This window comes from Rhincodon typus, chromosome 37 (genome assembly GCF_021869965.1).
Source record: "Rhincodon typus isolate 14 chromosome 37, sRhiTyp1.1, whole genome shotgun sequence".
In the NCBI taxonomy this organism is placed as follows: Eukaryota; Metazoa; Chordata; class Chondrichthyes; order Orectolobiformes; family Rhincodontidae; genus Rhincodon; species Rhincodon typus.
In genome coordinates this window covers 21,146,305-21,170,639 of record NC_063368.1, presented here as the reverse complement: position 1 = coordinate 21,170,639, position 24,335 = coordinate 21,146,305, and the positions used below count along the sequence as shown (strand labels likewise).

Below are 24,335 nucleotides of genomic sequence, written 5' to 3'. Positions count from 1 at the left end.
GTTTCCATATTGAACAAGAATTATTGTTTTTTACAAGTATCTAAACTATATAAACAGGTGTAAACTATTGGCATATAACACTGCTAACTAAAACTCCAATCCCCTTTATAAACATACGCAGACAGGGAAAAAAAACATGGATTTTGGATGGAGGGAAGAGCAGAAAGAAAATATAGTTCAATGTTCCTGTTCCCAAAGTTTGCTAAGATTTTTGTGCTGTTTAAAAGGCTGCTTCTCAGCCATCCTTCTCCAGCTGCTTCCACTGGTTTGCAGAGGCACAAGTTGACTGGTTCACTTATCAGCTAAAAGTCATAGCTTGCAGCAACTTCTGAAAGAAAAATAAACTGGGTTTCGAGTACATTACTGCAGAGAATGGAGAGAGAGCTAAATGGGTTTCTGTATTTCATTCCCAGCCCCAAACTGTTCAGTTATCTGAGAACCAATCACATAGTTGTTGGCAGGCAGAAGGCCTTTGTCATCGGTAACTGGACTGTAGTCCACAAACCAGTTAGCTTCTTACTGCCAACCAAAGCTCTATCTGTACACATACCCTTGGATTGCTTGTAATTGCCTAGCAAATTTGTTCTTCAACAACCTATCACCACTAATCAGCGGCCTGTAGGCTACACCAGACAATGTCTTTGCACCTATTTTTGTTTCTTAGCTGAAACAATTGGATTCTGTCCTTGGCTTCTCTGAGACATCCTCTTTCACCAGCCCTACTCTCCATAATCAATGCTGCTGCCTCTTCTCCTTTTCTTCTGAACACCTTGTACTGCTGTTCTCTGAGTCTGTTATCTCTGTTTTAGCCACAATTTCATATTTCACTTGGCAATCTGTGCCCGTAACTCTCCAATCGTATTAACTACATTGCATTCACATAAATCAACAGTAACCCTGACTTACTTTATAACTTTCTCCCTTGCTGTAAACTGCCCTTGATAATGTACCTTTTCTTGTGCTCTCAATCTCTTCTAATATTCTGATATCAGCCCTGACTCTACTTTAGTGCAACTCGTCCAGTGTATGAGATCTAATTTCTCCCAGAGCCAGTTCCAACGCTCCAAGAACCTGAAGCCCCCACCCCTGTCAAAGACCACTGCTACCACACCATCCCTTGCATTCATCTGCTTCTGTAGTGACTTTCAGGCAGCACAGGGATTAATACAGAATTAACTACTTCTGAGGTCTTGTTTGCTAATTTGCTGTAGCTGCCCAAGTTCTGACTGCAGCTGTCATTTCTATTTGTGCCAAGCTGTTCACCCTCCCTATCATTGTGCTCTGTAGGTACTCAGTGACCTTGGCTCCAAGGAGGCACCATACCATTCTGGATTCATGACTAAGGTTGTTCCCCTAACTATCAAACTACCTGTTACTATTTTTGATCCCATCTTTCTGCAGCCTTTTGTAAACTGAATTACCTGTGGTACCATGCGCTTGGGTCTGGCAACATTCCCGAAATGAACTATCACTCTGATTAATGTTCAGACAGAATACTGGTTGAAGGCATCTGCTGGGGTCCCCCTTGGCTGGGTGGTAATCACCCATTTGCCCTCCGCATATACTATTACACTGCAGGACGATCACATTGATAAACATGGTACCCATAAAGCTCTCAAAATTGTGGATGGGGTACAGTAAAGCCAACTTCATTTCATGCTGTTGGGGCTAATTCCTGCATATCCAGTTATCTGGGACAATGGATATATCTGAAGTTTCAATAAGGAACTGCCCTGTAATTCCTTTTTCATCATAGAATAAAATGTACTACTAAAAAAGAAAAACGCCTGTTAATGATACCACTTAGAGAAGTAAGCTAATATGTTTATTTACTTTTTTTTCTTGAGATAAAAATTATTCTTCAATTTGTTTAGACTGGCACCCTAACTTTGAGTAAAGGAAAGAAGGAAAACAGAGTGTCAATATTCACTTGTGAAACAACTCTCTATCTTCTGTGATCTCTCAGCTTTATTTTATTTTCCAAACACTTCAGTGAAGTGGTTCACCTTGCTCCCTGTTGGCTTCACTCTACTCCCATTCTGCTTCAGACTCCTCTGGGGGGATATTGGTGGGGTGGACATGGCAGTGACAATGAGTAGAAACACTCTGATAATGTAGGCCATCTTCTTATTTTTGTATGTTTAATACAGTGTATTCTCAGGCAACAACAGCAGTAAAGGCACAAGAGTGTCCACTGTGTGGTCAGTATTTCCCCAATGATGAAATAATGGAACATGCAGCATTCTGCAATGGCCCCAGCTGCAGCAGGGCCCCGGAGCGAGAGATTCCCGGCTGCAGCAGGGCCCCGGAGCGAGAGATTCCCGGCTGCAGCAGGACCCCGGAGCAAGTAAATGCCATTAAAGATGCCAGCAACACCATGGAACTGTTTTGGAGGTATGTTCATTTTAACTTTTCTCCAAAACGCTCATCTGTGTCCTTTCTCGAGGCTAAAGATTCTTTTGTCAACTGATTTTGGTGTCTCTAACTATTTCTCTCTTATCTGGGCATTGTCAACTGGTAATGTGTAATGTCAGTGTTTGCAGATGAGGAGGTGATGGTATTATCACTGCATTATTAATCCAGAAACTTAGCAAATGTTCTGGGGACCCGGGTTCAAATCCTGCCACAGCAGGATTGAATTCAGTACATAAGATAAATCTGGAATTAAGAATCTACTGACTCCATGAAACCATTGCCGATTGTCAGAAAACCCCATCTGGGTTTGCTAATGTCCTTCAGGGAAGGAAATCTGCCATCCTGTCCTGGCCTGGACCACATGTGACTTCAGACCCACAGCAATGTGATAGACTCTCAACTGCCCTCTGAAATGACCTAGCAAGCTTTCAGTTCAAGGGAAGGTAAAGACAGGTGATGAATGTTGGCCAGCCAGCGACGCCCATGTCCCACGAGTGAATAAAAAATTGGTCTCTAGGTATTTGTCAATATTTACAGAGGATCCAGGGGAACTGTCAGTTTTACAAAGGGGCACTGAGAGTGTGTCAGTACTTGTAGCAGGTTCTGGGAATGTTTTAATCTTTACAGGGCCAAGAAACTGAATAGTGGGAGGTTTCCCACTCAGCAATAACACTGAACTTTGTAGCATCATCACAGGCTTTCATTCCCTAGACTAGCCAGGCCATAATTGAGATCACTAATTTAACCGTGAATGAAGGCCAGACCCAGTGAAAAATGGATTGAGACAGTTGAATGCATTTGATATTGACCCTTGCAGCAAGCAGGCCAAGCTGGATTTAGACTGCACCAAGTGTAAATACACCAAGCAGCAGTTAGGTACTTGAGTCCATAGAATGGCACTGTGGCAGCCTGTAAATTGTACATTATTTAAAGTTAACAATTAGGCCTTGCTACCTCAGATCCTTGTCAATCCTGTTACTTTCTCCTTTTCAGCTATATCAATGAAAAGGAGCATGCAGTTCCCAGAGCAGCAGTTGGAGCTGAAGGAGCCAAGAAGGTTCTCAGCAGTAAAGAAGCAGAGGAAGGCAGTGTGCTGGACTTGGAAAAAGCACTACAATATTTGAGAAAGATCGAACAGGCTATATCACAGGATCCTGAATTCAAACAGTAAGTTTACAAGATGCTAATACAGTTTAAAGGTTGAAATCTGACTAGATTTTGGGTTCTGAGGCTGGTAATTCAATTGGGAAACTTCTTGACCGGCCTTGAGGAAATGTCAAAAAATTTGAACTGCTCCAATAGGCCCAACATTCAAAACAGTCCAGCAAAAGCTTTGTTTTGGACAGTCATTGACCGCTGTAGAGGGGAATTTAAAAAACAAACTCTCAGATCATGGCAGTTAATAACTTAGCAGTCCTTCAAGAGTGGTGTGTTACAATCCTAACTCCATACCTGGAGGTGTTGAGAACAGGGGTTTAAGGTGAGAGGGGAAAGATTTGAAAAGGACCTGAGGGGTAACCTACGGGTTTGAGTGAACCTCCTCGGTAAAAGCTCACCATCAAGAAGGGAACAGGAGTTGGGTTGACCGAGTATTCAATACATAAAATGAAATTAGATGATGTAATTTTGACACATACAGGCACAAATCTAATTTTATTAATGAAAGCATGCAGTTGGATGGTTATACAAAGACCATAAAATCATCAGGCTGGATAAATCCCAAACAAAGGACCTGAGGGGTAACTTCTTAATGCAGAGGGTGGTGCGTGTATGGCCAGAGGAGGTGGTGGAGGTGGATACAATTACAACATTTAAAAGGCATCCGGATGTGTATATGAATAGGAAGGGTTTAGAGGAATATGGTCCAAATGCTGGCAAATGGGACTAGGTCAGATTGGGATCCCTGGTCAGCAAGGACAAGTTGGAGGGAATGGTCTTGTTTATGTGCTGTATGACTCTGAGTTGTACTCTTCAATTAACTCCCCACAAACTCAGCTAGAGGGAGCCAGACTCAAGGCCTCATCATTCAACGCATTGAATCCAACTTGTCTGTCCAAAGGAAGAAAACCAGTTCAGAGTTTCAGCCTGAAAGACTAATGTTCAATTTTTTTCACCAAATTGCAGTTTTTCCAGATATTATAAGGGTTTGAGTGAATCTCCTCGGTAAATGTTCACCACCAAGAAGGGAATAGGCGTTGGGTTTACTGAGTATTCGATACATGAAATTAGATGGTGTAAATTTAAGATCTGTTTCAAGGTATGCTTAGTGAGTTTGCAGATGACAACAAAATTGGTGGTGTCCAAAGAAGATTACCTCAGAGTACAATGGGACCTTGATCAGATGGGCTGATGGGCCTAGGAATGACAGATGGAATTTAATTTAGATAATGTGAGGTGCTGCATTTGGAAAGGCAAATCAGGGCAGGACTTATACAGTTAATGGTAAGGTCCTGGTGAGTGTTACCGAACAAAGAGACCTTGAGTGCAGGTTCATAGTTCCTTGAAAGTGGAGTCACAGGTAGACAGGATAGTGAAGAAAGTGTTTAGTATGCTTGCCATTATTGGTCAGTCATTGAGTACAGGAGTTGGGAGGTCATGTTGCGGCTACCCAGGACATTGGTTAGGCCACTTTTGGAATATTGCATTCAGTTCTGGTCTCTCTGCTATAAGAAAGGCATTGTGAAACTTGTAAGGATTCAGAAAAGATTTACAAGGATGTTGCCGGGGTTGGAGGGTTTGAGCTACAGGCAGAGGCTGAATAGGCTGGGGCTATTTTCCCTGGAGTGTTAGAGGCTGAGGGGTGATCTTATAGAAGTTTATAAAATCATGAGGGGCATGGATAGGGTGAATAGCCAAGATCTTTTCCCCAGGGTAGGGGAGTCCAAAACTAGAGGGCATAGGTTTAAGGTGAGAGGGGAAAGATTTAAAAGGGACCTAAGGGGCAACTTCTTCACATAGAAGGTGGTGTGTGTATGGAATGAACTGCCAGAGGAAGTGGTGGAGTCTAGTACAATTACAACATTTTAAAAGGCACCTGGATGGGTACATGAATAGGAAAGGTTCAGAGGGATCGAGGCCAAAAGCTGACAAATGGGACTAGGTTAATTTAGGATATCTGGTCAGCATGGATGAATTGGACCAAAGGATCTGTTTCCATCTTGTACATCTCTGACTGTACACAATCCCAAATACTCTTTACAAATATAATTAACTATTACATGGAAGATGATCAGTCGTTGATCAAATGAATGATATACCACCTGCATCATTTTCCCATATTTGGTGAAAGGGCCACCTATTATATATAGGGTTTCCATTAAATTTCCAAAAAATGTAATTTTTTGAATTTATTCCTTGAATTAGAGTGAGAAAGACACATGTGCTCAATTTGCTTAAGCAAGGCATCTCATCCAGCAAGATAAATTTGGAGCCTAACGTTCCTTTTATCTGATTGGGATTTTATTTAACCAAGAAAGTAGCTTATGTGCAAGTGTGAGCATGCAAATTCTCAGCGTCCTTTTTTTAGGCATGTGTAATTTTTACCTGCAATTTCACATTGTTAATGCAGTGAGTTAGCCATCCTGTGTTTGAGTGCTTGCTTTGTCCCTTTTTCAAAAAAGTACAGGCAGCTGTGCATTTCACTGAAAAGTAGCTTTTAGCGTAACTTTCCCTCTATTAACCCCTTATGTTTTGATCTTTGATCCTTCACACAAGTTTTTTTTTCTCTCTGCTCCATAAATTCATGATTCTGCATGAAAGGTTTCTGACTCTTTTCAAACCTCCCTCTCTGGGAATAATTTGGGTCAAATCACTCCCAGTGGTAAGGTCCTGCATCTCAAACCTTCACAGCCTTTTGGTGAGACAAGGAAGATGAATCTGACACCCTGTACATTCATTTCTTTCAGCTTTGGACTGTTTCAATTACCTCACATTCTGATCTATGATAACAAAAGAGCATCAGGTCAGAGATAGTAGGAACTGCAGATGCTGGAGAATCCGAGACAACAAGGTGCAGAGCTGGATGAACACAGCAGGCCAAGCAACATCATAGGAGCAGAGGGTCAGACCTACTTTAGTTTAAAATATCAACCAAAATTTTATTCTCAAATAATGAAAATAATTCATTAATAATCAAAAAATAACTGATATAATATATTTAAATATTCCAACTCTTGCCTCAACTCTTTGAGGTCACAATTCTTCAGTACAAAGCTGTATAAGTAAATTTTAAATAACAATAAATAGTAGATCTTCTACTATAACTTCTTAGATAAAACCATTGAATTTATAAAACATTACACTATCAGTTTTCAAGCTATTTCCTTCAGCAAAGGGGACTAAGCCACACTCTTTCACAACTGGGCAAGTTAGTGGACACTGGATTTTGCACATATTTGAGCACTCTGATATAAAAAGGGAACTTTCACACAGTCTGAACCAAACCCTCAGATCCGTTTCAGTTTGGGGTATTTTTTCTCTAGCTTTAAAGAATGAAACATGCAGAATTTCAGCAAGTTAGAATGATACAGGACCTAAACACAGTTGGTTTAAAAAAAACTAATGTGACTGTATAATAGAGTTGTACAGCATGGAAACAGACCCTTTGGTCCAACTTGTCCATGCCAACCAGGTATCCTAATCTAGTACAATTTGCTAGCATTTGGCCCATATCCTTCTTAAACCCTTCCTATTCATACACCCATCCAGATACCTTTTAAATGTAGCTTTGGACTCCCCTACCCCGGCATGCCCCTGATGATTTTATAAACTTCTTTAAGGTCACCCCTCAATCTCCGCTGCAGGGAAAGTAGCCCTAGCCTATTCAGCCTCTCCCTATAGCTCAAACCCTCCAACCCTGGCAATACCCTAGCAGATACTGCCTGGTGTTTGTCACATGCTGCTTTTGGCCTTCAATCTCATTCACTTCACGATAATCAAGTCCAACTGCAGCATCTGGAAGTCATGCTGTGAACTTCTGGGTGCTCCTCACACATCCTTTACAAACCTTGAGTCAGTGGTCATTTTTGTTACTTTCAGTAGACTTTCCCCTGAGGTTTTTGTGGCCTGTGGGAAATCGGGAGAACCCCCACAGAAATTCAATCACTGTTTCAGTTCCAACTCTGTGATTCAACTCTGCAAATGTGCAACCAGTTGTTGGTCCAGAATCTTACACCTTCTCTTTAAAGCTGCTACATGTTACAGCGTAGAACAAGGAGACTTCACTGACCCTCTCTTGGAATGGAAGTTTGGGGTGGGTCAGGTAAAGGCCACAAGTCTATTGTTTCTGTTTGTGTTCCAGGGTGTTTGGGCCCCTCCTGAAGAGCTCCAACCCACTACACATTCTACAGTCCTTGTCAAACACCATCTTCAGTCGAAAAGTCGCTACAGGAGCTGGGAAAGCTGCTCCTGTCTTTCTTTTCTTCCAGCTGGCAAAATTATTTCTGCCTGCAGTGAGTACTCTTCATTCAATCAAAAATGCAGAAAGCAATCAACACAACATACATTGTACTCTGCCTGTTGGATGTTCACTACACTCTGCCTAATGGGTGTATCATATACCCGGGTAATTGGGGGAGGGAGGAGTGGGGGAGGGTTCTTGTAACCTGGGGAATGGGCATGTCCTCTGCCCTGGAGAATGGGCCAGTTCAGAACTGTGGTGGTAATAAACAGTACTGTAATGGGGTAATGTGCTATACCTCAGGAACAGATGGGAACTGTACCTGGGTAATGGACTGGTTCTGTACCTGGCTAATGCTATGGGAAAGCATGATAAGACAATTTAGAGAAAACTTTACTGTATTTAACCAGTGTTAAATGTCCCCTGAGGATGTATTATAGAATCCGGAACCAATATAAATTAACAAGGACAAGTGCATTGGATTAATAGGCCAAGGAAGGGCAAGAGAGATTTTGGTGAGCAGAAATTTATAGAGGGTGGAGGATGTATGGCTGAAGAAAGTAATCAACACAACATGCATTGTACTCTGCCTGTTGAATGATCACTACACTCTGCCTAATGGGTGCATCATATACCCGGGTAATTGGGGGGAGGTGGGGAGGGGTTCCTGTAACCTGAGGAATGGGCAGGCCCTCTGCCCTGGAGAATGGGCCAGTTCAGAACTGTGGTGGTAATAACTTGGTCTTGGTCTTGGGAAGGATAAGGGGTCAGATGCTGCATTTCAAATCAAACAGAATGCTAAAGCATTCTGATTTAGCTAAAGTGTCTGATTTACCCTGACATGGTGCCCAGTAGGGGAGTGTTATCATTGGCAGGGGATATGGAGTTCATGATGGGGGCCAACAAAAGTTTAAGTATTGTAGATCAGCAAAGGTTAGAGGTCATTCATGCATCCTGACAACGGAACGGGGGCGGCACGGTGGCTCAGTGGTTAGCACTGCTGCCTCACAGCACTAGGGATCCGGGTTCGATTCCACCTTCGGCCGACTGTCTGTCTGGAGTTTGCACATTCTCCCCGTGTCTGTGTGGATTTCCTCCAGGTGCTCCGGTTTCCTCCCACAGTCCAAAGATGTGCAGGCTAGGTGCATTGGCCATGCTAAATTGCCTGAATATGTTCAGGGATGTGTAGAGTAGGTAGGTTATTGAGGGATGGGCCTGGGTGGACTTGTTGGGCCGAAGGGTCTGTTTCCACACTGTAGGGATTTTATGAAATATATGAAAAGGAGCAGTAAAGGTGTTGTCAGTCTACATATGGAAGATGGTCATATGTCTCTTGATGATGTCACAATGACAGCATGTATAGTGCTGATGGATGCTGGAATACTGAATAAATTGGAGGAGATAGACAGATTCTTAATTAGTAATGGGTTAAATGATTATGGGGAATGGCCTGGGGAATGTGCAGGTCAGCCATGATCATATTACTTGGTGGAGCAGGCTTAAGAGGCTCAATTGCCTATTCCTGCCCCTGTTTCTTATGTCCTTTATAGGAGGAAGGAGGGATAATGATTAAGTAAAGATCCTCGGACAATCTAGAGGTAACAGAGATAGAAGACTAGCCTTACTGGGGAAGCTCTGGTTTTGATGGTATACAGAAACAGTTCTCTTCAGCAAGAAAGGCACTGGAGAATAATTCCAGGGTTGGGATGAAGGGCACAATGTCATTAATAACTTAGTTTCAGGCTGTGACCTGACTTAAGACATTTTGAGCATGGAGCAATAGCAGACAACAGTGAATAATTTATCTGTTTCTGTTTTTTTAAGATTTTGGAGTCAGAATCCTTTGTTATTTTTAAGAAATGGGTTGAAGTATTTATTCTGAAGATTGTTGTTCCTTGGATCTCACAAATGGGTGGCTGGGTAAGTAACTCTATTAAGACATTATTGGTGCTCGGACATTGATTTCAATTTAAGCGAAATCCGAAGTTGTATACCACATTTACAGATGTCTCTAGCTGTTACAGGTATATTTACCCTTCTTTCCTGAAAGTGTTGCTCTTTGTTAGGATACAGTTCCATTTACGGTTTCTGTTGTTAGGATACAGTTCCATTCACAGCTTCATATACACTGACTCTTGATGGGGTACAGTACCATATACATTGATATTCTTGAATCATGTAAAGATAACACAAATGAGGTACATGGATTCTGTTTGCATGGGGTTATTACAGCTAAACTAATATATACAATACAGAGTAACCTCCAGACACAGCCTATGCCTTGTCTATTACAGTGCAGACACCTTGTCATCATGCATCAAAATCTAAGTACTTGGTTCATTTGCATGTTGATCTGTTAAAGGGACATCACTTAAAGGTCATAACATGACATTCCCTTTTTTCGCAAATAAAGCTGTCATATGCTACAAGTAAAAGTAGAAAATATTGGATAGAAGCAATATTAGTTACACACAGATAGGGATGGTAACATTTACAACTACAAAGTCTAAGTGTCCTTATATTATTGTTAGTTTGAAAACTTGTTCAGATCTTGTTCTGGAAGTGTGGATTTTTCACTTGGCTGTCCTTGGTCTGCAGATGTACCTATACATGGATAAAGTCATGCCGAATTTTAAAGTTTTTGTTTAAGGGACACAGCATTTCCCCAATTTACATGACTTCAAGACCCAAGCTGATAGAAAGCACAGACCAGGTTGTGTACTGAACTATTATTATTAACGACAAGTAACTAGACAATAGTTACAGGTAAAACTTTAATCCCCTTATAAACGCTCCTTACACATGCACACGCACACACACATACACAAACAAACAAATTAGAAAAAGATCAATTATTGGCAAAGGTAGAAGAAACTGGAGTTCAGTGTCTTTGCTTCCTGGTTCTGATGTTGAAATAATCCCCGTTTGGCTGACCAACCCACTTAATGTTGTTTTATCTGGATGCTTCCACTGATTTGTAAGAGACACAGAGCAGCTGATGCACTTGTAAAATGTCTCTTGCTATGAAATTATGCAGCAACCCTGGAAAATCCCTGTTTTTGAAAAACAGTTCTTTCTCAACACAGTCAATAGTTTTAAGACTCAAAAGTGAAAAGACATGGTCCTTAACAATTTAAGAAACATCTTGCTGCTTGTTTTCTACTGAAATGAATAATTTCACACTTATTCACCTTGTATTCCATTTACTGCAATCCAACCTTTTCACTTCAATTAGCCTGTCCAAGTCTGGTTGAAGCCTGCTGGCATCTTCGTTGCATTTACATTGCCATCCATCGGTACGTTTGGAAATATTACATTTGGTCTCCAATCCAAATTATTTATATAGGTTGTGAACAGCTGTGGATCGAGCATTGACCCTCAAGTAACAGTCTATCATCATGAGAATGGTCTTTTATTCCTGCTTTCTGCTTTCTGACTGTTAACCAATTCTCAATCCATACTGCCAGTCCTATGTGCTCTACGTTTATTCACTAACCTCATGAGGAAGACCTTAGCAAAAGCCTTCTGAAAATCCAATACACCAAATATGCTACAATAACATTCACAAAATACTCCCAACAGACTTGTCAAATGCAATTTTCCTTTCATAAATCCAGCTTGGCTCTGCCTAATTTTGACTTTATTTTCTAAGTGTCCAGTCATCATCACATCATCTATGAGAGATTCTAACATTTTGTCTACAACTGATGTCTAAGTAACTGGTCTGTACTTCTCTATTCTCCTTATTTCTTCTTTATTTAGGAGGGTTACATTTGCTACCTTCCAGTGTACAGCAACCTATTCTGGATCTATAGAATTTTGAAATATATGGACCAGTGCATCCATTATCATTATGTCCATCTCTCACAACACAATGAAAGCTGATCTAATTCATGGAATTTATCATCATCCAGTCAGTTAACTTTTTGAGAACTGTCTCTTTAACAGTGCTTGTTTTTTTCAGTTCCTCTGTTTTACAAGTCCCTTGGTTGACCAGTATTTCTGGAATTCTGCAATGTACACACTAAGCCATCACAGAATCCTTACAGGGTAGAAGCAGGCCGTTCGGCCCGTCAAGTCCTCACCAGCCCGCTGAAGAGCATCTCACCCAGACCCAGACCCAGCTCTCCCATCCTTTCCATGTAACCCCACATTTAGGTTAATCCACCTAACCTGCACATCTTTGACTATGGGAGGAAACTGGACACCCAGAGGAAGCCCACACAGACATGGAGAATGTGCAAACTCCACATAGTCGCCTGAGGGTGGAATCAAACTGAGAGGGAGCAGTGCTAATCACTGAGCTTCCATTCCACTCCAGATCTCACCTTCACTAATGCATGAGCACAGGGGGGCCCACAGCTGCACCACGTCATGGTGATCAATTATGCAAAGGAATAAGCTTCCAATTTTCTGTATTTTTAATACATGCTTAAAGAAACATTGTAAATATACATTCCTTATTTTGAACATCTTAAATAACATACGACAGCCAGTTTACATCTGGAAAAGTATGTAAAGTCTCCTTAGTCCCAGAGGACCATAAGGCAGCTCTGTCATGAGAGGGACGACTGGGGTAGTTTAACACGAGGAGCATTGTGCCTCAGGCGAGGGAAAAGGTTGAAAAGAAAATATTCTGTATTAAATCCTGCGCTGTCCTTGTCCTGAGAGTGTTTGATGTGGACAGTATAAAGGAAGCTTTTCCCTGTATCTAACCCTGTGCTGGGAGTCTTTGATGGGAACACTGGGACCAGAGTTTTACTCTTTAATTCACCCTGTACTGACTCTGGTGCTGAAATGGGAGTGATTTATTTTGTCTTTTTCACTTTCCAGGGACCAGTACTGTGTGCTGTGGCTGCTCTTCTAGCAAGTGGACTGATAGTGGGTCTCAAGGTGCTGCTGAAGTCACCAAACTCAAATTAATAGTAGGACAGATGCAGCTGACGTCCTTATTCAGTACATCAGAAATGTGAAAATTTGATTGTGGAGGGAAATTAGTTGTAAGTTGAATATAAACATCAGCATCCTTGCACAAACGACTTCAGTGGAAAATAGAGCTTTTGTTTAAAAATAGAAAATTTGAAGCCAGGTGATTACTTTAGAAATTTCTAGAAACTAAAAGAACAAAGAACAGCACAGCATAGGAACAGGTCCTTTGGCCCACAAGGTCTACACTGACACATAATGCCTTTATAAATTAAAAGCCTTTTGTTTCTACATGTTGCATATTCCGCTTTTCCCTCCCTATTCGCGTATCTGTCAAGATGCCTCTTAAATGTTGCTATTGTATCTGCCTCTACCACCTCCCTGGCAGTGCATTCCATGTACTTACCACGCTCTTTTAAAAAAAAAACTTGCCTCCTGTATCTCCTTTAAACTTACCCCCTTTTGCCTTAAACATAAATTCCTTAGTAATTGATATTTCTACCCTGGGAAACAGATTCTGATTATCCATTCTATCAATGCCTGTCATAATTTTGTAAACTTCTATCAGGTTGCCCTCATCCCTTGATGTTCAAGTGAAAACAAACCAAGTTTGTGCAGTATTTCCTCATAGATAATAGATAAACCAAGCAACATCCTAGTAAACCATTTCTGCACTCCCAAAGTCTCCACATTCTTCTTGTAGTGTAGCAACTAGAACTGTACACAATATTCCAAATGTGGCCTATTAAAGTTCTATAGAGTTGCAACAATTGCCAATTTTTGTACTGTCTGCCCTGACTGATGAAGGTAAGCATGCCATGTGCCATACTGACATGTGTTGTCGTTTCAGGGAACTGTGGACCCTGTATGCCTAGATCCTCTGTATGCTACTAAGGGTTCTGCCGTTTACTGTGTATTTCCCTCCTGCATTAAATCTTCCAAATTGAATCACCTCGCATGTCTGCATTAAACTCCATCTGCCATTTCTTTGCAAAGTCACCAGCCTATCTATATGTATGGGAAAGTTCATGTCTCACAAACTCAGTTGAGCTTTTTGAGGAAATGACAAAGGTGATCAAGGGCAGGGTGGTAGATGTTGTCTATATGGACTGTAGCAAGGCCTTTGACAAGGTCCCTTGTGGCAGGCTGACACAAAATGTGAAGTCACATGGGATCCACAGTGAGCTAGTAAGAGGCCAAGGGATGTTTAGATAAGCACATGAGTATGCAAGGAATGGAGCAATATGTAGCAAGGGCAGGCAGAAGGGATCAATAAAGGGCCCATTCCTGTGCTGTACTGTTCTATGTTCATTTTCCTAGGAATGTGCTAGTTTTCAACTCTAATCAACTGGCCTTCAAAAGACTCCTTAAACAGTCATCCCAACCTATATTCCCAAATTCCTGCCTAATATTGTAGTAGTTCGCCTTCCCCCAATTTAGCACTTTCACCCAAAGGCTGCTCTTATCCTTACCATAAGTAACTGAAAGCTTACAGAATTATGGTCACTGTTCTCGAAATTCTGCCCGACTGAAACTTTGATCACCTGGCTGGACTCATTCCCCAAAACCAGCTCTAGTATGGCCCATTCCCTGTTTGGATTATTTACATCTTGTTTCAAAAAGATTGGAACTTCATGAGCATTATTAGTGCCCTGTTTTGTGAGCTTGCTGTGGTTTTTCAGGGGACCAGTAAATTATCCACATTGCAGTGGCCCTGAAGTTACATATGGACCAAACAGCATGTTGGTGGCAGATTTCTTCTCAAGAGGATGTTTATGAACTGGTTGTGTTTTAATGACAGTTTGTCTTTCACTGATATCTAGTTTTATACTTCCAGTTTTTTACTCAACCAATTTCGAGTTGTCAGATTGGAACAATGGCTTCTGAACCCCTTGGGTCTGAATTACTCATCCAGTAATTCTGCTGTCCCCATGCAATTTGAGAGTGTGGTAACATTCACACTGGAAGGGATAGTCTAGATCTTGCAGATTGTGCCACTGTAAGAGTGGCTTTATTGCAAAAAAACTTGAAATGTATGAGAAATACAATATGTTTTAGTGAGAATACTTGTTGCCTAAATCTTGTGGAGTTTTTATTCCAGAAGAAAGTTTGACAATGGGAAAGGAAAGTGTTTTTTAAAAAAAAATCATATTGCTGGTGGGTGGTCCGTGAAGGATTGAATTAGTGTGGGTGATCACAGGACTGGTGCCTAGTGGGTGTGGCCTTGCCACTTACCTCCCCTGTATTTGTGTGCCAACTCATTTATTTTATTTGTTCTTAGTGTGCGACCTTCTCTGGCAAAACCAGTGTTGTTGTCTGTTTCTAATTCCCTTGAGGCATTAATGATGAGTTAACCGCTATAGTCATTCTGGTAAGGATAGGCCCACATTGCTGTTAGGGAGCGAGTTCCAGGATTTTCACCCAGTGCCAATGAAGAAACAGTGATTTGTTCCAAGTCAGGATAGAGCGCAAGACTTCTAAATGGCATTGATCCTATCATATGTCTGCTTCCTGTAAGCTTACCAAGGTTCACTATTGACTATAGCTTCAAAGACTTTAGCAGTCAACATTGTTGCACCTGACGTACTTATGGAGATTATATAGAATGATGTGCCTGAACAGAGATTGGGAAGGGAATTGTCTTTCAAAATATTATCACTACCTTTTGTCAAAATAAATCTATTACATTAATTTGAAAATCAGTGTTTCTATGATGGCTGATATAGTAGGATCAATGAACTGTATGGAGTTTCAAGTATACAGATAGCCCCCGTTTGGTGGCACAGAATGTAAGTGTTGCTGAAAAAAAGACGCCTTTTGTCGAAGTTTTTCATCTTGCTTTCACCAGGGCAATTTGCAAGAATACCATTTTAAGGAGAAAACCAACATCTGTACTACATGGGAGGAGAATCTGACTAGTTGTCAGGTGGACTCCGGTAGAGATGTTGCCATAGCGAATGGACCCATTAAAAGCAATTGACAGTTAACAGTCAAGCTTTGCTTAAATTTTAAATTAGACCTGTTAACTCTGATTAGTAATGGCCTTTGCTTTGTAGACAAAAGAATATGTTCACACAGCACCTGTTTCAACTCAACAAAATATGTGACAGCCATTCTCTGGTTCATTCCTCCTAGTAATGCCTTTTTCAGGAATACTCAAGTAAACTAAAGCAAATATTGAGATTGGTTGCTTCTCTTATAGTTTCTGCAATTCAAAAATCATCTTGAAAAGCAAAAATAGCAAATCTTCAACACTAAGACAACTTCTTAAACCATCCTTCCCTGCTTCTTTCGCATATCCCTCTGATAATGAGGCCAGGATCTCATGAACATCTCTAACATGTTGATTGAGATCATCCATTCATCTGCTCTTCCACTTCCATGCCTTCTCTTATCCCATTGGGACAAATTTCCCCGAATGTTCCCCACTGCCCCCATAAACTTAGGTCTTCCTCTAGATTCTATTCCAACTCCTATGAATGCTGTCTGGCGTTATCTTGTACATGAGACTGAGGTCATGCTCCTTACTCCTACTCTTACCATACTGTTCATTATTTGGTTTCTCTTCCTGGGTTTTATGTTGGCTGATAGTGTTAATGATTCCTCTAGTATCTACCAACTCATCCCACACTTCTACTCTACTTTCATCACCTCTCTTCAAACAAATCTCCTCTTCACCCACGTGTACTTGCAAACTACTGCCCATGTCCAACCTCCATTTCCAAGCTCATTTGGGATGCTGCTCCCAAATCTGCACTTGTATTTCCAAAAAACATATTTGTTGACTTTCTCCAGGTTTTCACCCTTGCCACAGAGCAGGAACAGATCTTATCAGAGTCACAAATTACATCCTATGTGACCATGATAAGAAAAAGCTATCCCTCCTTGACTTGTCTACAGCTTTAACTTGGTTGATCACACCATCCTCTTCCAATGCTTTTCCACCATCATCCAGCTGAGTGAGATTTCACTGACCTGTTTCCATTCTTAGCTACCTAACAGTAGTGAGTATCATCTGGAACTTCTTCTCTTGCTTCTTCAAACCTCTACCTAAGGATTATCTTTGGCCCCTCCTATTTCTCATCTACATGTTGCCTCTCAGCAATGTTGTTTAAAAAACACCTCAGTTTCCAAGTGTTTGCTGACCAACACTGTCTCTACCTCACCTCCACTCTTCCTGATCCTCAATATTTCCAAAATGTCACACTGCTTATCTGACATATAATACCGATGAGCAGAAACTTATTTCAATTAAATATTGAGTAAATAGAAGCCATTATCTGCAGTCCTCACCACAAACCATGCTCCCAGCTCTGTCCCTCTCCCTTGCAATGCCCTCAGGCTGAAACAGACCGTATACAATCTTTATGTCATATTTGATCCCATGATGAGCTTCTATATTTTCACACCATCACTAATGTGATCATACTATGGCTTTAAGAGGTATATTTTGTCCAGTGTTTTATTTAAAGAAGAAAGGTTGAGACAGAGGTCCCAATCGGTCTACTCGAAGCCAATAAAGTTAGAAGTTTGTGAGGCCTTGGTGTTTTTTTAAGTTGAAACAATAGAAGCAGCCTGAATGGGTGGGGCCAAGCTCCCACTGAACCAGGATTTTTAGTTTTAGTTTTTCAGTAGCAGTTGCTGGGGTCTTGAAGCTGGGTTTAGAAGCTGCAGTATATCTCTCCCTGCTACTCTGACTCTGAGCTTTCTCTTGATGTTTTTCCTCCTGGACTGGAGAATTGTATGTGAGGCAATCAATTTAACTGAATTTGCCTTTGCCAGGAATGTGTTTATGGGATGCTACAGTATTGGAACAGTTGCTATTTAGTAGTTAAATGATCTGTTGTTCTGTTAAGTTTTCTAATATATTTAATTTTTTCCAATGGAATTAATTTATTCCAGTTTCTTCTTTCTTTTGTATTTTAACTAAAGTGTGGGAAGAAAATGCATTTTGCTTCAAGCCTGGTGGTCTGTTCAAACGAATTGCATCCAGAATGCAGCGCCTGGCACTTGCCTTTAACGTATGAAAACATTTGGGTCTAAGCTATCTTCTTAATATATTTTGAGGGGGTTTGGACTGGTTCATAACACTAACATGACTTATTTAACTTTTATAAACTTGCCCGACACTGCCACTGTTCGATTTGCAAGCTGCACTAACCATGCCTTTGTAACCTAAAGTTATTGAGAGACACAAATGGCTATTTGGCCAGTTCTGTGCATCCTGGCTCTCTAGAGCTTTCTCCCTTGCGATAAAAGATGATATTCAATTTGCCTTCCTAATTACTTGCTGTACCAACATGTTAACTTTTTGTGATTCATGTTCTCAGATTCCCTGTACTCAGAGTCCGGTATTCCCTCTCCATTAAAATAATTTGCTGCTTTCCTATTCTTCCTGCCAAAGGAAACAATGTTGAAGAGCAGCAACTACCTCCAACTAAATATTGGGAAGATGGAAGTCCGTATTTATTGGTTGCTGCCATAGATGCTACTCCCAGTTCACTGTTTCCATGCATGGTGTCTGTCTTAAGCTGAGTAAGACTGTTTGCAACCTCAATGTTGTGTTCAACCTTGGGATGAACTTGTGACCACACACCAAAATACTTCTGCAGCAGTGTTTGACAGCAACCCTGCCTCAGCTCATCCATGGCTTTGTTACTCCAGACTTAACTGTACCAATGCTCCCCTGCCCAGCCTCCCATGTTTCTCTGACAATTTATGCTATTCCAAAGTTTTGCTGCTTAATTCACACTGAATTGTATTCACCTATCGCCTTTGAGCTAGCTGACTTTCACTCCATTTCTGATGACACTTCCATTTTACAAACTTCTTTCTTATTTTGAAATCCCTCCAAGACCTTGACCCTCCCTATGTCTGTAACATCCTCCCTACAGTTCCTATACCACTGCCTGTCTCTGCAACGCCCTCCAGCTCCTATACCACTGCCTATCTCTGCAACGTCCTCCAGCTCCTATACCACTGCTTATCTCTGCAACATCCTCCAGCTCCTATACCACTGCTTATCTCTGCAACATCCTCCAGCTCCTATACCACTGCCTATCTCTGCAACGTCCTCCAGCTCCTATACCACTGCCTATCTCTGCAACATCCTCCAGCTCCTATACCATTCCCTACCTCTGCAACGTCCTCCAGTCCCAAACGTTTTCAAGATCTGTGTGCTTCTCAAGTTCTGGCTTCTTCCATATACCAGATTGGTGATTGTACTTTCAATGTCTTGATCCTAATGCCTGGAATCCTCTTCCAAAGCCTTTCTGCATCTCCAGCTATCTCCCCTTAAAATGCTCCTTAAGATATACCTCTTTAATCAAATGTTTGGTGATCTGCCCTGATAGCTCCTTCTGTGGCTCAGTGCTATAAATGGTTTTATATGTATCACTCTAGTTTAATGCCTTGAGACATTTCTCTATTTAAATGTTTTACATAAATGTAAGTCATATGAATATTTATATTCTGAAGGGATGAGGTACACACCCGGAGGAGTACAAAATCCATTTTCCAAGGAGAAAGAGAAATATCAGTGCTGCAAGTACTATATGACAGATTTCACTGTATTTTGTAACAAAATACGTGACAATAAATAAACCTGAAACGAGTCATGAGGAGGAAGTTAGTGGTGAAATTGGTTAGCGTGACATTCGTAGCAATTAACACTTTCCGGTTGATATATGTGCTGCTCACTTATTAACCAAGTGCTACTCCCAGCCAGTGAAGTGTTGGAGACGGTATAAGCAGTACTTTCAATAACAGGGAACAGCCTGACTGTTTCACCTTGTATGTCATTAGACAACACAGCAATAAGGAAGTAAATTTCTCAAGTTTAATTGCCACCATAATTTCCACAGAAATTATGTGCTGTTTATCAATGAATGATGTATTGTGTTATGTGAATATTGACGCTTCTAATTTATAGTTGTTTCCTTCCTTTACTTTGAGATAGCTTTTGTTTTAGTGAATCCTTGTGTTGTAATTTGCTTTCATGCAATTGTGTGTGGAGTCCACTCGCTACTTAAAGGCAGCCTGCACCTCTCAAAGTGGAGGTTGTTATATGGCTGCAGTAACCAAAAGAATTGAGCCTAATGATGAGCTGAAATGATGCTCATTTCAAACAATCACTGTGTGGAGACGGAACTTTTCAAAACAAATTTGAACTTCTAATTATCGGTGGTCATATAAGATTTCACAGTTTAAAACTTCTACTGAGCCAAATCCAAAAAGAACACCATTAAATAAACAGGATATTCTTTTCGGAGGCAAGTTATATTTTAAATTATCAAATAAATATTCCACAGCCTACTTTCAATAAGAGTGCAATGTCATTACATTGCTCAGTCTCACAAACATCCAATTCTCCTGGAACCAATCAAGTCTACATTTTATTCTGTTTCTTTCCCAGTTTTCCACAGTGGGAGCTTTCCTGGGGCTTCTTCCTGTAGCTCAGGCAAACTTTCCAGTCTTGTTTAACTCCTCACAAACATGGTCTTCAAACTGAGTGCACATTTCCATCAGCATTTTTTCAACTGAAGGTGCGGGTCTTTTTCTTTTGCTGACATCATCCCAGTTGGTTACAGTTCACAACAGGTCAAACCCCTGGTTTATGTGCTTGACTTTGAAGGAATACCTATCACTTGATTGCAAAGCTTCCATCCTCTTCCCTACGTCATTGGCTTTGGAAAATAAGAACTAGGGAAAAGGAGTAAGCCATTCAGCCCCTCAAGCCTATTATTACCATCCAGTGAGATCACGGCTGATCTGTGGCCTAACTCCATATACCTGTTTTGGAACATATCCCTTAATATCTTTGCCACATATCCCTTAATACCTTTGCCTAACAAAACAAAAATAATCTGTTTCAGATTTAAAACTAACAACTGATTCAGCATCAACTGCTGATGGTGGAAGAGAGTTCCAAACCCCTCTCACCCTTTGCGTGTAGCAGTGCGTCCTAACATCTCTCCTGAAAGGTCCGGCCCTATTTTTCAGACAATGCCCCCATTTCTAGAATCCCCAACCAGCAGAAATAGTTTATCTTTATCTAGCCTGCCTTTTCCTATTAATATTTTGAAGACTTTGATCAGATCATCTCTTAAATTCTAAAGAAAACAGGCCTATTTTGTGTAATCTCTCCTCGTAACATAATTGCTGAAGCCTAGGTATCATTGTTGTAAATCTATGTTGTGCTCCCTCTAAGGCCAATACATCCTTCCTCAGGTATGGTGCCTAGATCTGCTGTCAGTACTCCAAGTGGGGTCTAACCAGGATTTTGCATGTTTGCAGTATAACTTCTACATCCCTATACTTTAGTCCTCTAGATATAAAAGCCAGCATTCCATTAGCCTACTTGATTGTTTTGAGTCAATAAACGTGGAGCTGGATAAACACAGCAGGTCAGACAGCTTCAGAGAAGCAGGAAAGTCAGCGTTTTGGACAAAAAGCTTTGTCAGGTCTGGAGAGGCGGGGGGAGCACAGAAATAAATAGAGGGAGGGGGCTGGGCCTGGGGAAAGGTAGTGGGATGGTGATAGGTGGATACAGGTAGGGGATTGTAGGGATTGGTCAGTGGGAAGGGTGGAGTGGATAGATCAGAAGGAAGATGGGCACGTTGTGTCAGGTCAAGGAGGCAGGACATGGGATTAGGCTGGGGGTGAAGTCAATATTCAGGCCATTGGGTTGTAAGCTCCCAAGGTGAAATATCAGGTATTGTCCCTCCAGTTTATTTTTGGCCTCAATCTGACAGTGGAGGAGGCCAAGGATGGACATGTCACCCAGGGGAGTGGGAGTGGGAGTGGGAGGGGGAATTAAAGCAGATGGCAATTGGAAGGTAGAGTTCGTTGATGCATACAGAGTGCAGATGCTTAGCGAACCGAGTTTGTGTTTGGTCTCCCCAATGTAAGAGAAGACCACATTTTAAGCAACAGATACAATAGATCAGTTGGATGAAGTGCAGGTGAATCTCTGCCGGATCTGGGAGGATTGTTTGGGGCATTGGACAGAGGTGAGTGGGGAGGTGTTGGGGTAGGTGTTGCAGAGCAAGATGCCACGTGTAGTGGAGAAATTGGTGAGGAGTGTAGAGCTGGCGAGGGAGTCGCAGAGTGAATGGTCCCCATGGAAAGTGGATAGGGATGGGGAGGGAAATATCTTTCTGATAGTGGGGTCTGATTGTAGGTGGTGGAAATGTTGGAGGATGATGTGTTGGATTCAGAGGTTGGTGGGGTGGTATGTGAGGACTAAGGGGACTCAATCATTATTGGTGCGGGGAGGGGGTTTTGAGGGCAAAAGTGCAGGAAATGGAGGAGATGCAGTTGAGGGCATCCTTAATTACAGAGGAGGGGAAACTACAGTCTCTAAAGTAGGAGGATAACGGGGATGTTCTGGAGTTGAACACCTCATCCTGGGACCCAGCTGTGACAGAGGCGGAGGAATTGAGAGTATAGGCTGGCATTTTTGCAGGAGGGTGGGTGAGAGGAGGTGTAGTTGAGGTAATTGTTGGAGTCAGTGGGTTTGAAATGGATGTCAGTGGTGAGTTGGTTTCCAGAACTGAAGGCAGAGAGGTCCAGGAAGGGGCGGGAGGTGTCAGAAATGGTCCAGGAGAATTTGAGGGCAGGGTGAAAGGTGTTAGCAAAGTTGAAGTTGAACTTCTCACGGGAGCATGAGGCAGCACCGATACAATTGTCAGTATAACAGAGAAAGAGGTGATGGATAGTGCCAGTGTATTTGTTGAAGAGGGACTATTCCACAAATCTCACAAAAAGGCAGGCATAGCTCAGGCCCATATGGATGCCCATGGCCACCCCTCTGGTTTGTAGGAAGTGGGAGGAATCAAAGGAAAAATTGATGAGGGTGAGAACCAGTTCTGTCAAGCGAATGAGAGTGTCAGGGGAGAGGACTGGTTGGGCCTATGGGAGAGGAAGAAGCAGAGGACTTCTGGGCCATCCTTATGGGGAATACAGGTGTATAGGAACTTTATATCCACGGTGAAGATGAGGTGTTGGGGCTGGGGAATTGAAAGTTTTGGAAAAGGTGGAGAGCATGGGTTGTGTCCCAAACATAGGCGGTGAGTTCCTGGACTAAAGAGGAAAGAAAGGAGTCGAGGTAGGAGGAGATGAGCTCGGTGGGGCAGGAGCAGGCCGAGACAATGGTTTGACCGGGACAGTCGGGTTCATGGATCTTGGGTAGGAGATAGTTCGCCAACCCCGAACCAGCCACTTCTAGCAGGTTGGAGGCTGTGGACAGGAGATCTGCGCTCTGCACGCATCAACCAACCCGACCTTCCAGTTGCCATCCATTTTAATTCCCCCCTCCCATTTCCCCTGCCGATATGTCTATCCTTGGTCTCCTCCACTGTCAGAGAGGGGCCATGTGTAAACTGGAGAAACAACACCTGATATTTTGCCTTGGGTGCCCAAGGGCCTGAATATTGCCTTCAGCTTCAAAATCCCTCTGCTCCCAGTCTTATCCCATTTCCTGTCTCCCTGACCAATCCTAACTTGTCCATCTTCCTACTCACCTATCTGCTCCACCCTTCCCACTGACCAATACACTAACTTCCTACCTGCATCCGCCTATCACCATCCCACCTACCTTTCCCCAGCCTCAGCCCCCTCCCTCTATTTATTTCTGGTCTCCCCTCCCCTTCCCCCTACCCCTCCCTGTCGTGTCAAAGGGGTTTTGGCCCGAAACATTGACCTTCCTGCTCCTCCGATGCTGTCTGACCTCCTGTATTTAGCCAGCTCCACATTTATTAACTCTGGCTTCCAGTTTCTGCAGTCCTTTCTGTCTCCTGCTTGCTTTCTGCACCTATTTATGGCATTTTAAAGATCTGTTAAGCTGAACTCCAAAATCTCTTTGGATGTCCACTCCTGGGAGTGATTGATTGATAATGCTTGATAACACTGGTTCATGACAAATGGGCAATAAAGGAATATCCTGAAGTAAAGGGGTTAATTGGAGAACAGGCTTTTTCAAACTGACATCTAACATTGAATGTAACAAGGAACAGGGAGCTATTTCTAATAAGAATGTAAGCTACAGATTTGAGGTTTGCAGAAGTGTAATCAATGTTGGGGATGATAGAATCTAAAGAATATCAATAATATCAGTCTGCAAATTTGGAAGACAGAAAATCGTATAAGAATCTGTAGGAGTCTCCTGGCTGCTAAAACACAGACTGCTAACTTGGCCAAGCAGCGAGGGATACTGGGTACATTGGCAAGGTTAGACTCTGAAATCAGAAAACCCTTGCACCATACACGCTGCAAAAAAGGCAACAGTTATCCTGGATAGACATACCCTCAACAACTTATCCACCAAACAAAAGAGGGCTCAGACAGAAAGGTACCAGGTCCTGCTATGCAAAGAAACTAGCAGTAGCATGCCATCCAAATGAGTGACACTATTTCAAACTATTAGGTGAGTCTCCCTGATTGGCCAAAACAAGTTCCAGAAAACCAGCTAAGGTGGTATAAAAATAGGGTTCACCTGCTGACTTCTGTCTTAACTCTTCTGGAGGCTTTCTGAGGAGACCAGCATGGTAACAGGTAGACACCAGCTGACCATCCAGAGGTGGAGAGAGAGTGACTA

At 42.0% G+C, this 24,335-nt stretch overlaps 1 protein-coding gene across 3 annotated transcripts in view; it reads left to right on the top strand.

Moving 5' to 3' along the window:
* LOC109917402 overlaps window positions 1-24,335 on the top strand; it is a 78,348-nt gene that overhangs the window by 21,898 nt on the left and 32,115 nt on the right. The window contains exons 5-9 of one of the 3 annotated variants that reach the window (XM_048617488.1): window positions 2,151-2,394; window positions 3,409-3,582; window positions 7,715-7,865; window positions 9,638-9,733; window positions 17,672-19,352. In XM_048617488.1, coding sequence (XP_048473445.1) covers window positions 2,151-2,394; window positions 3,409-3,582; window positions 7,715-7,865; window positions 9,638-9,733; window positions 17,672-17,782 — 776 coding nt within the window. In that variant the 3' untranslated portion in view covers window positions 17,783-19,352. Of the gene's footprint in view, window positions 1-2,150; window positions 2,395-3,408; window positions 3,583-7,714; window positions 7,866-9,637; window positions 9,734-12,646; window positions 15,439-17,671; window positions 19,353-24,335 lie in introns of those variants that run through there. The other 2 variants (XM_048617489.1, XR_007265676.1) reach the window with 2 other exon arrangements.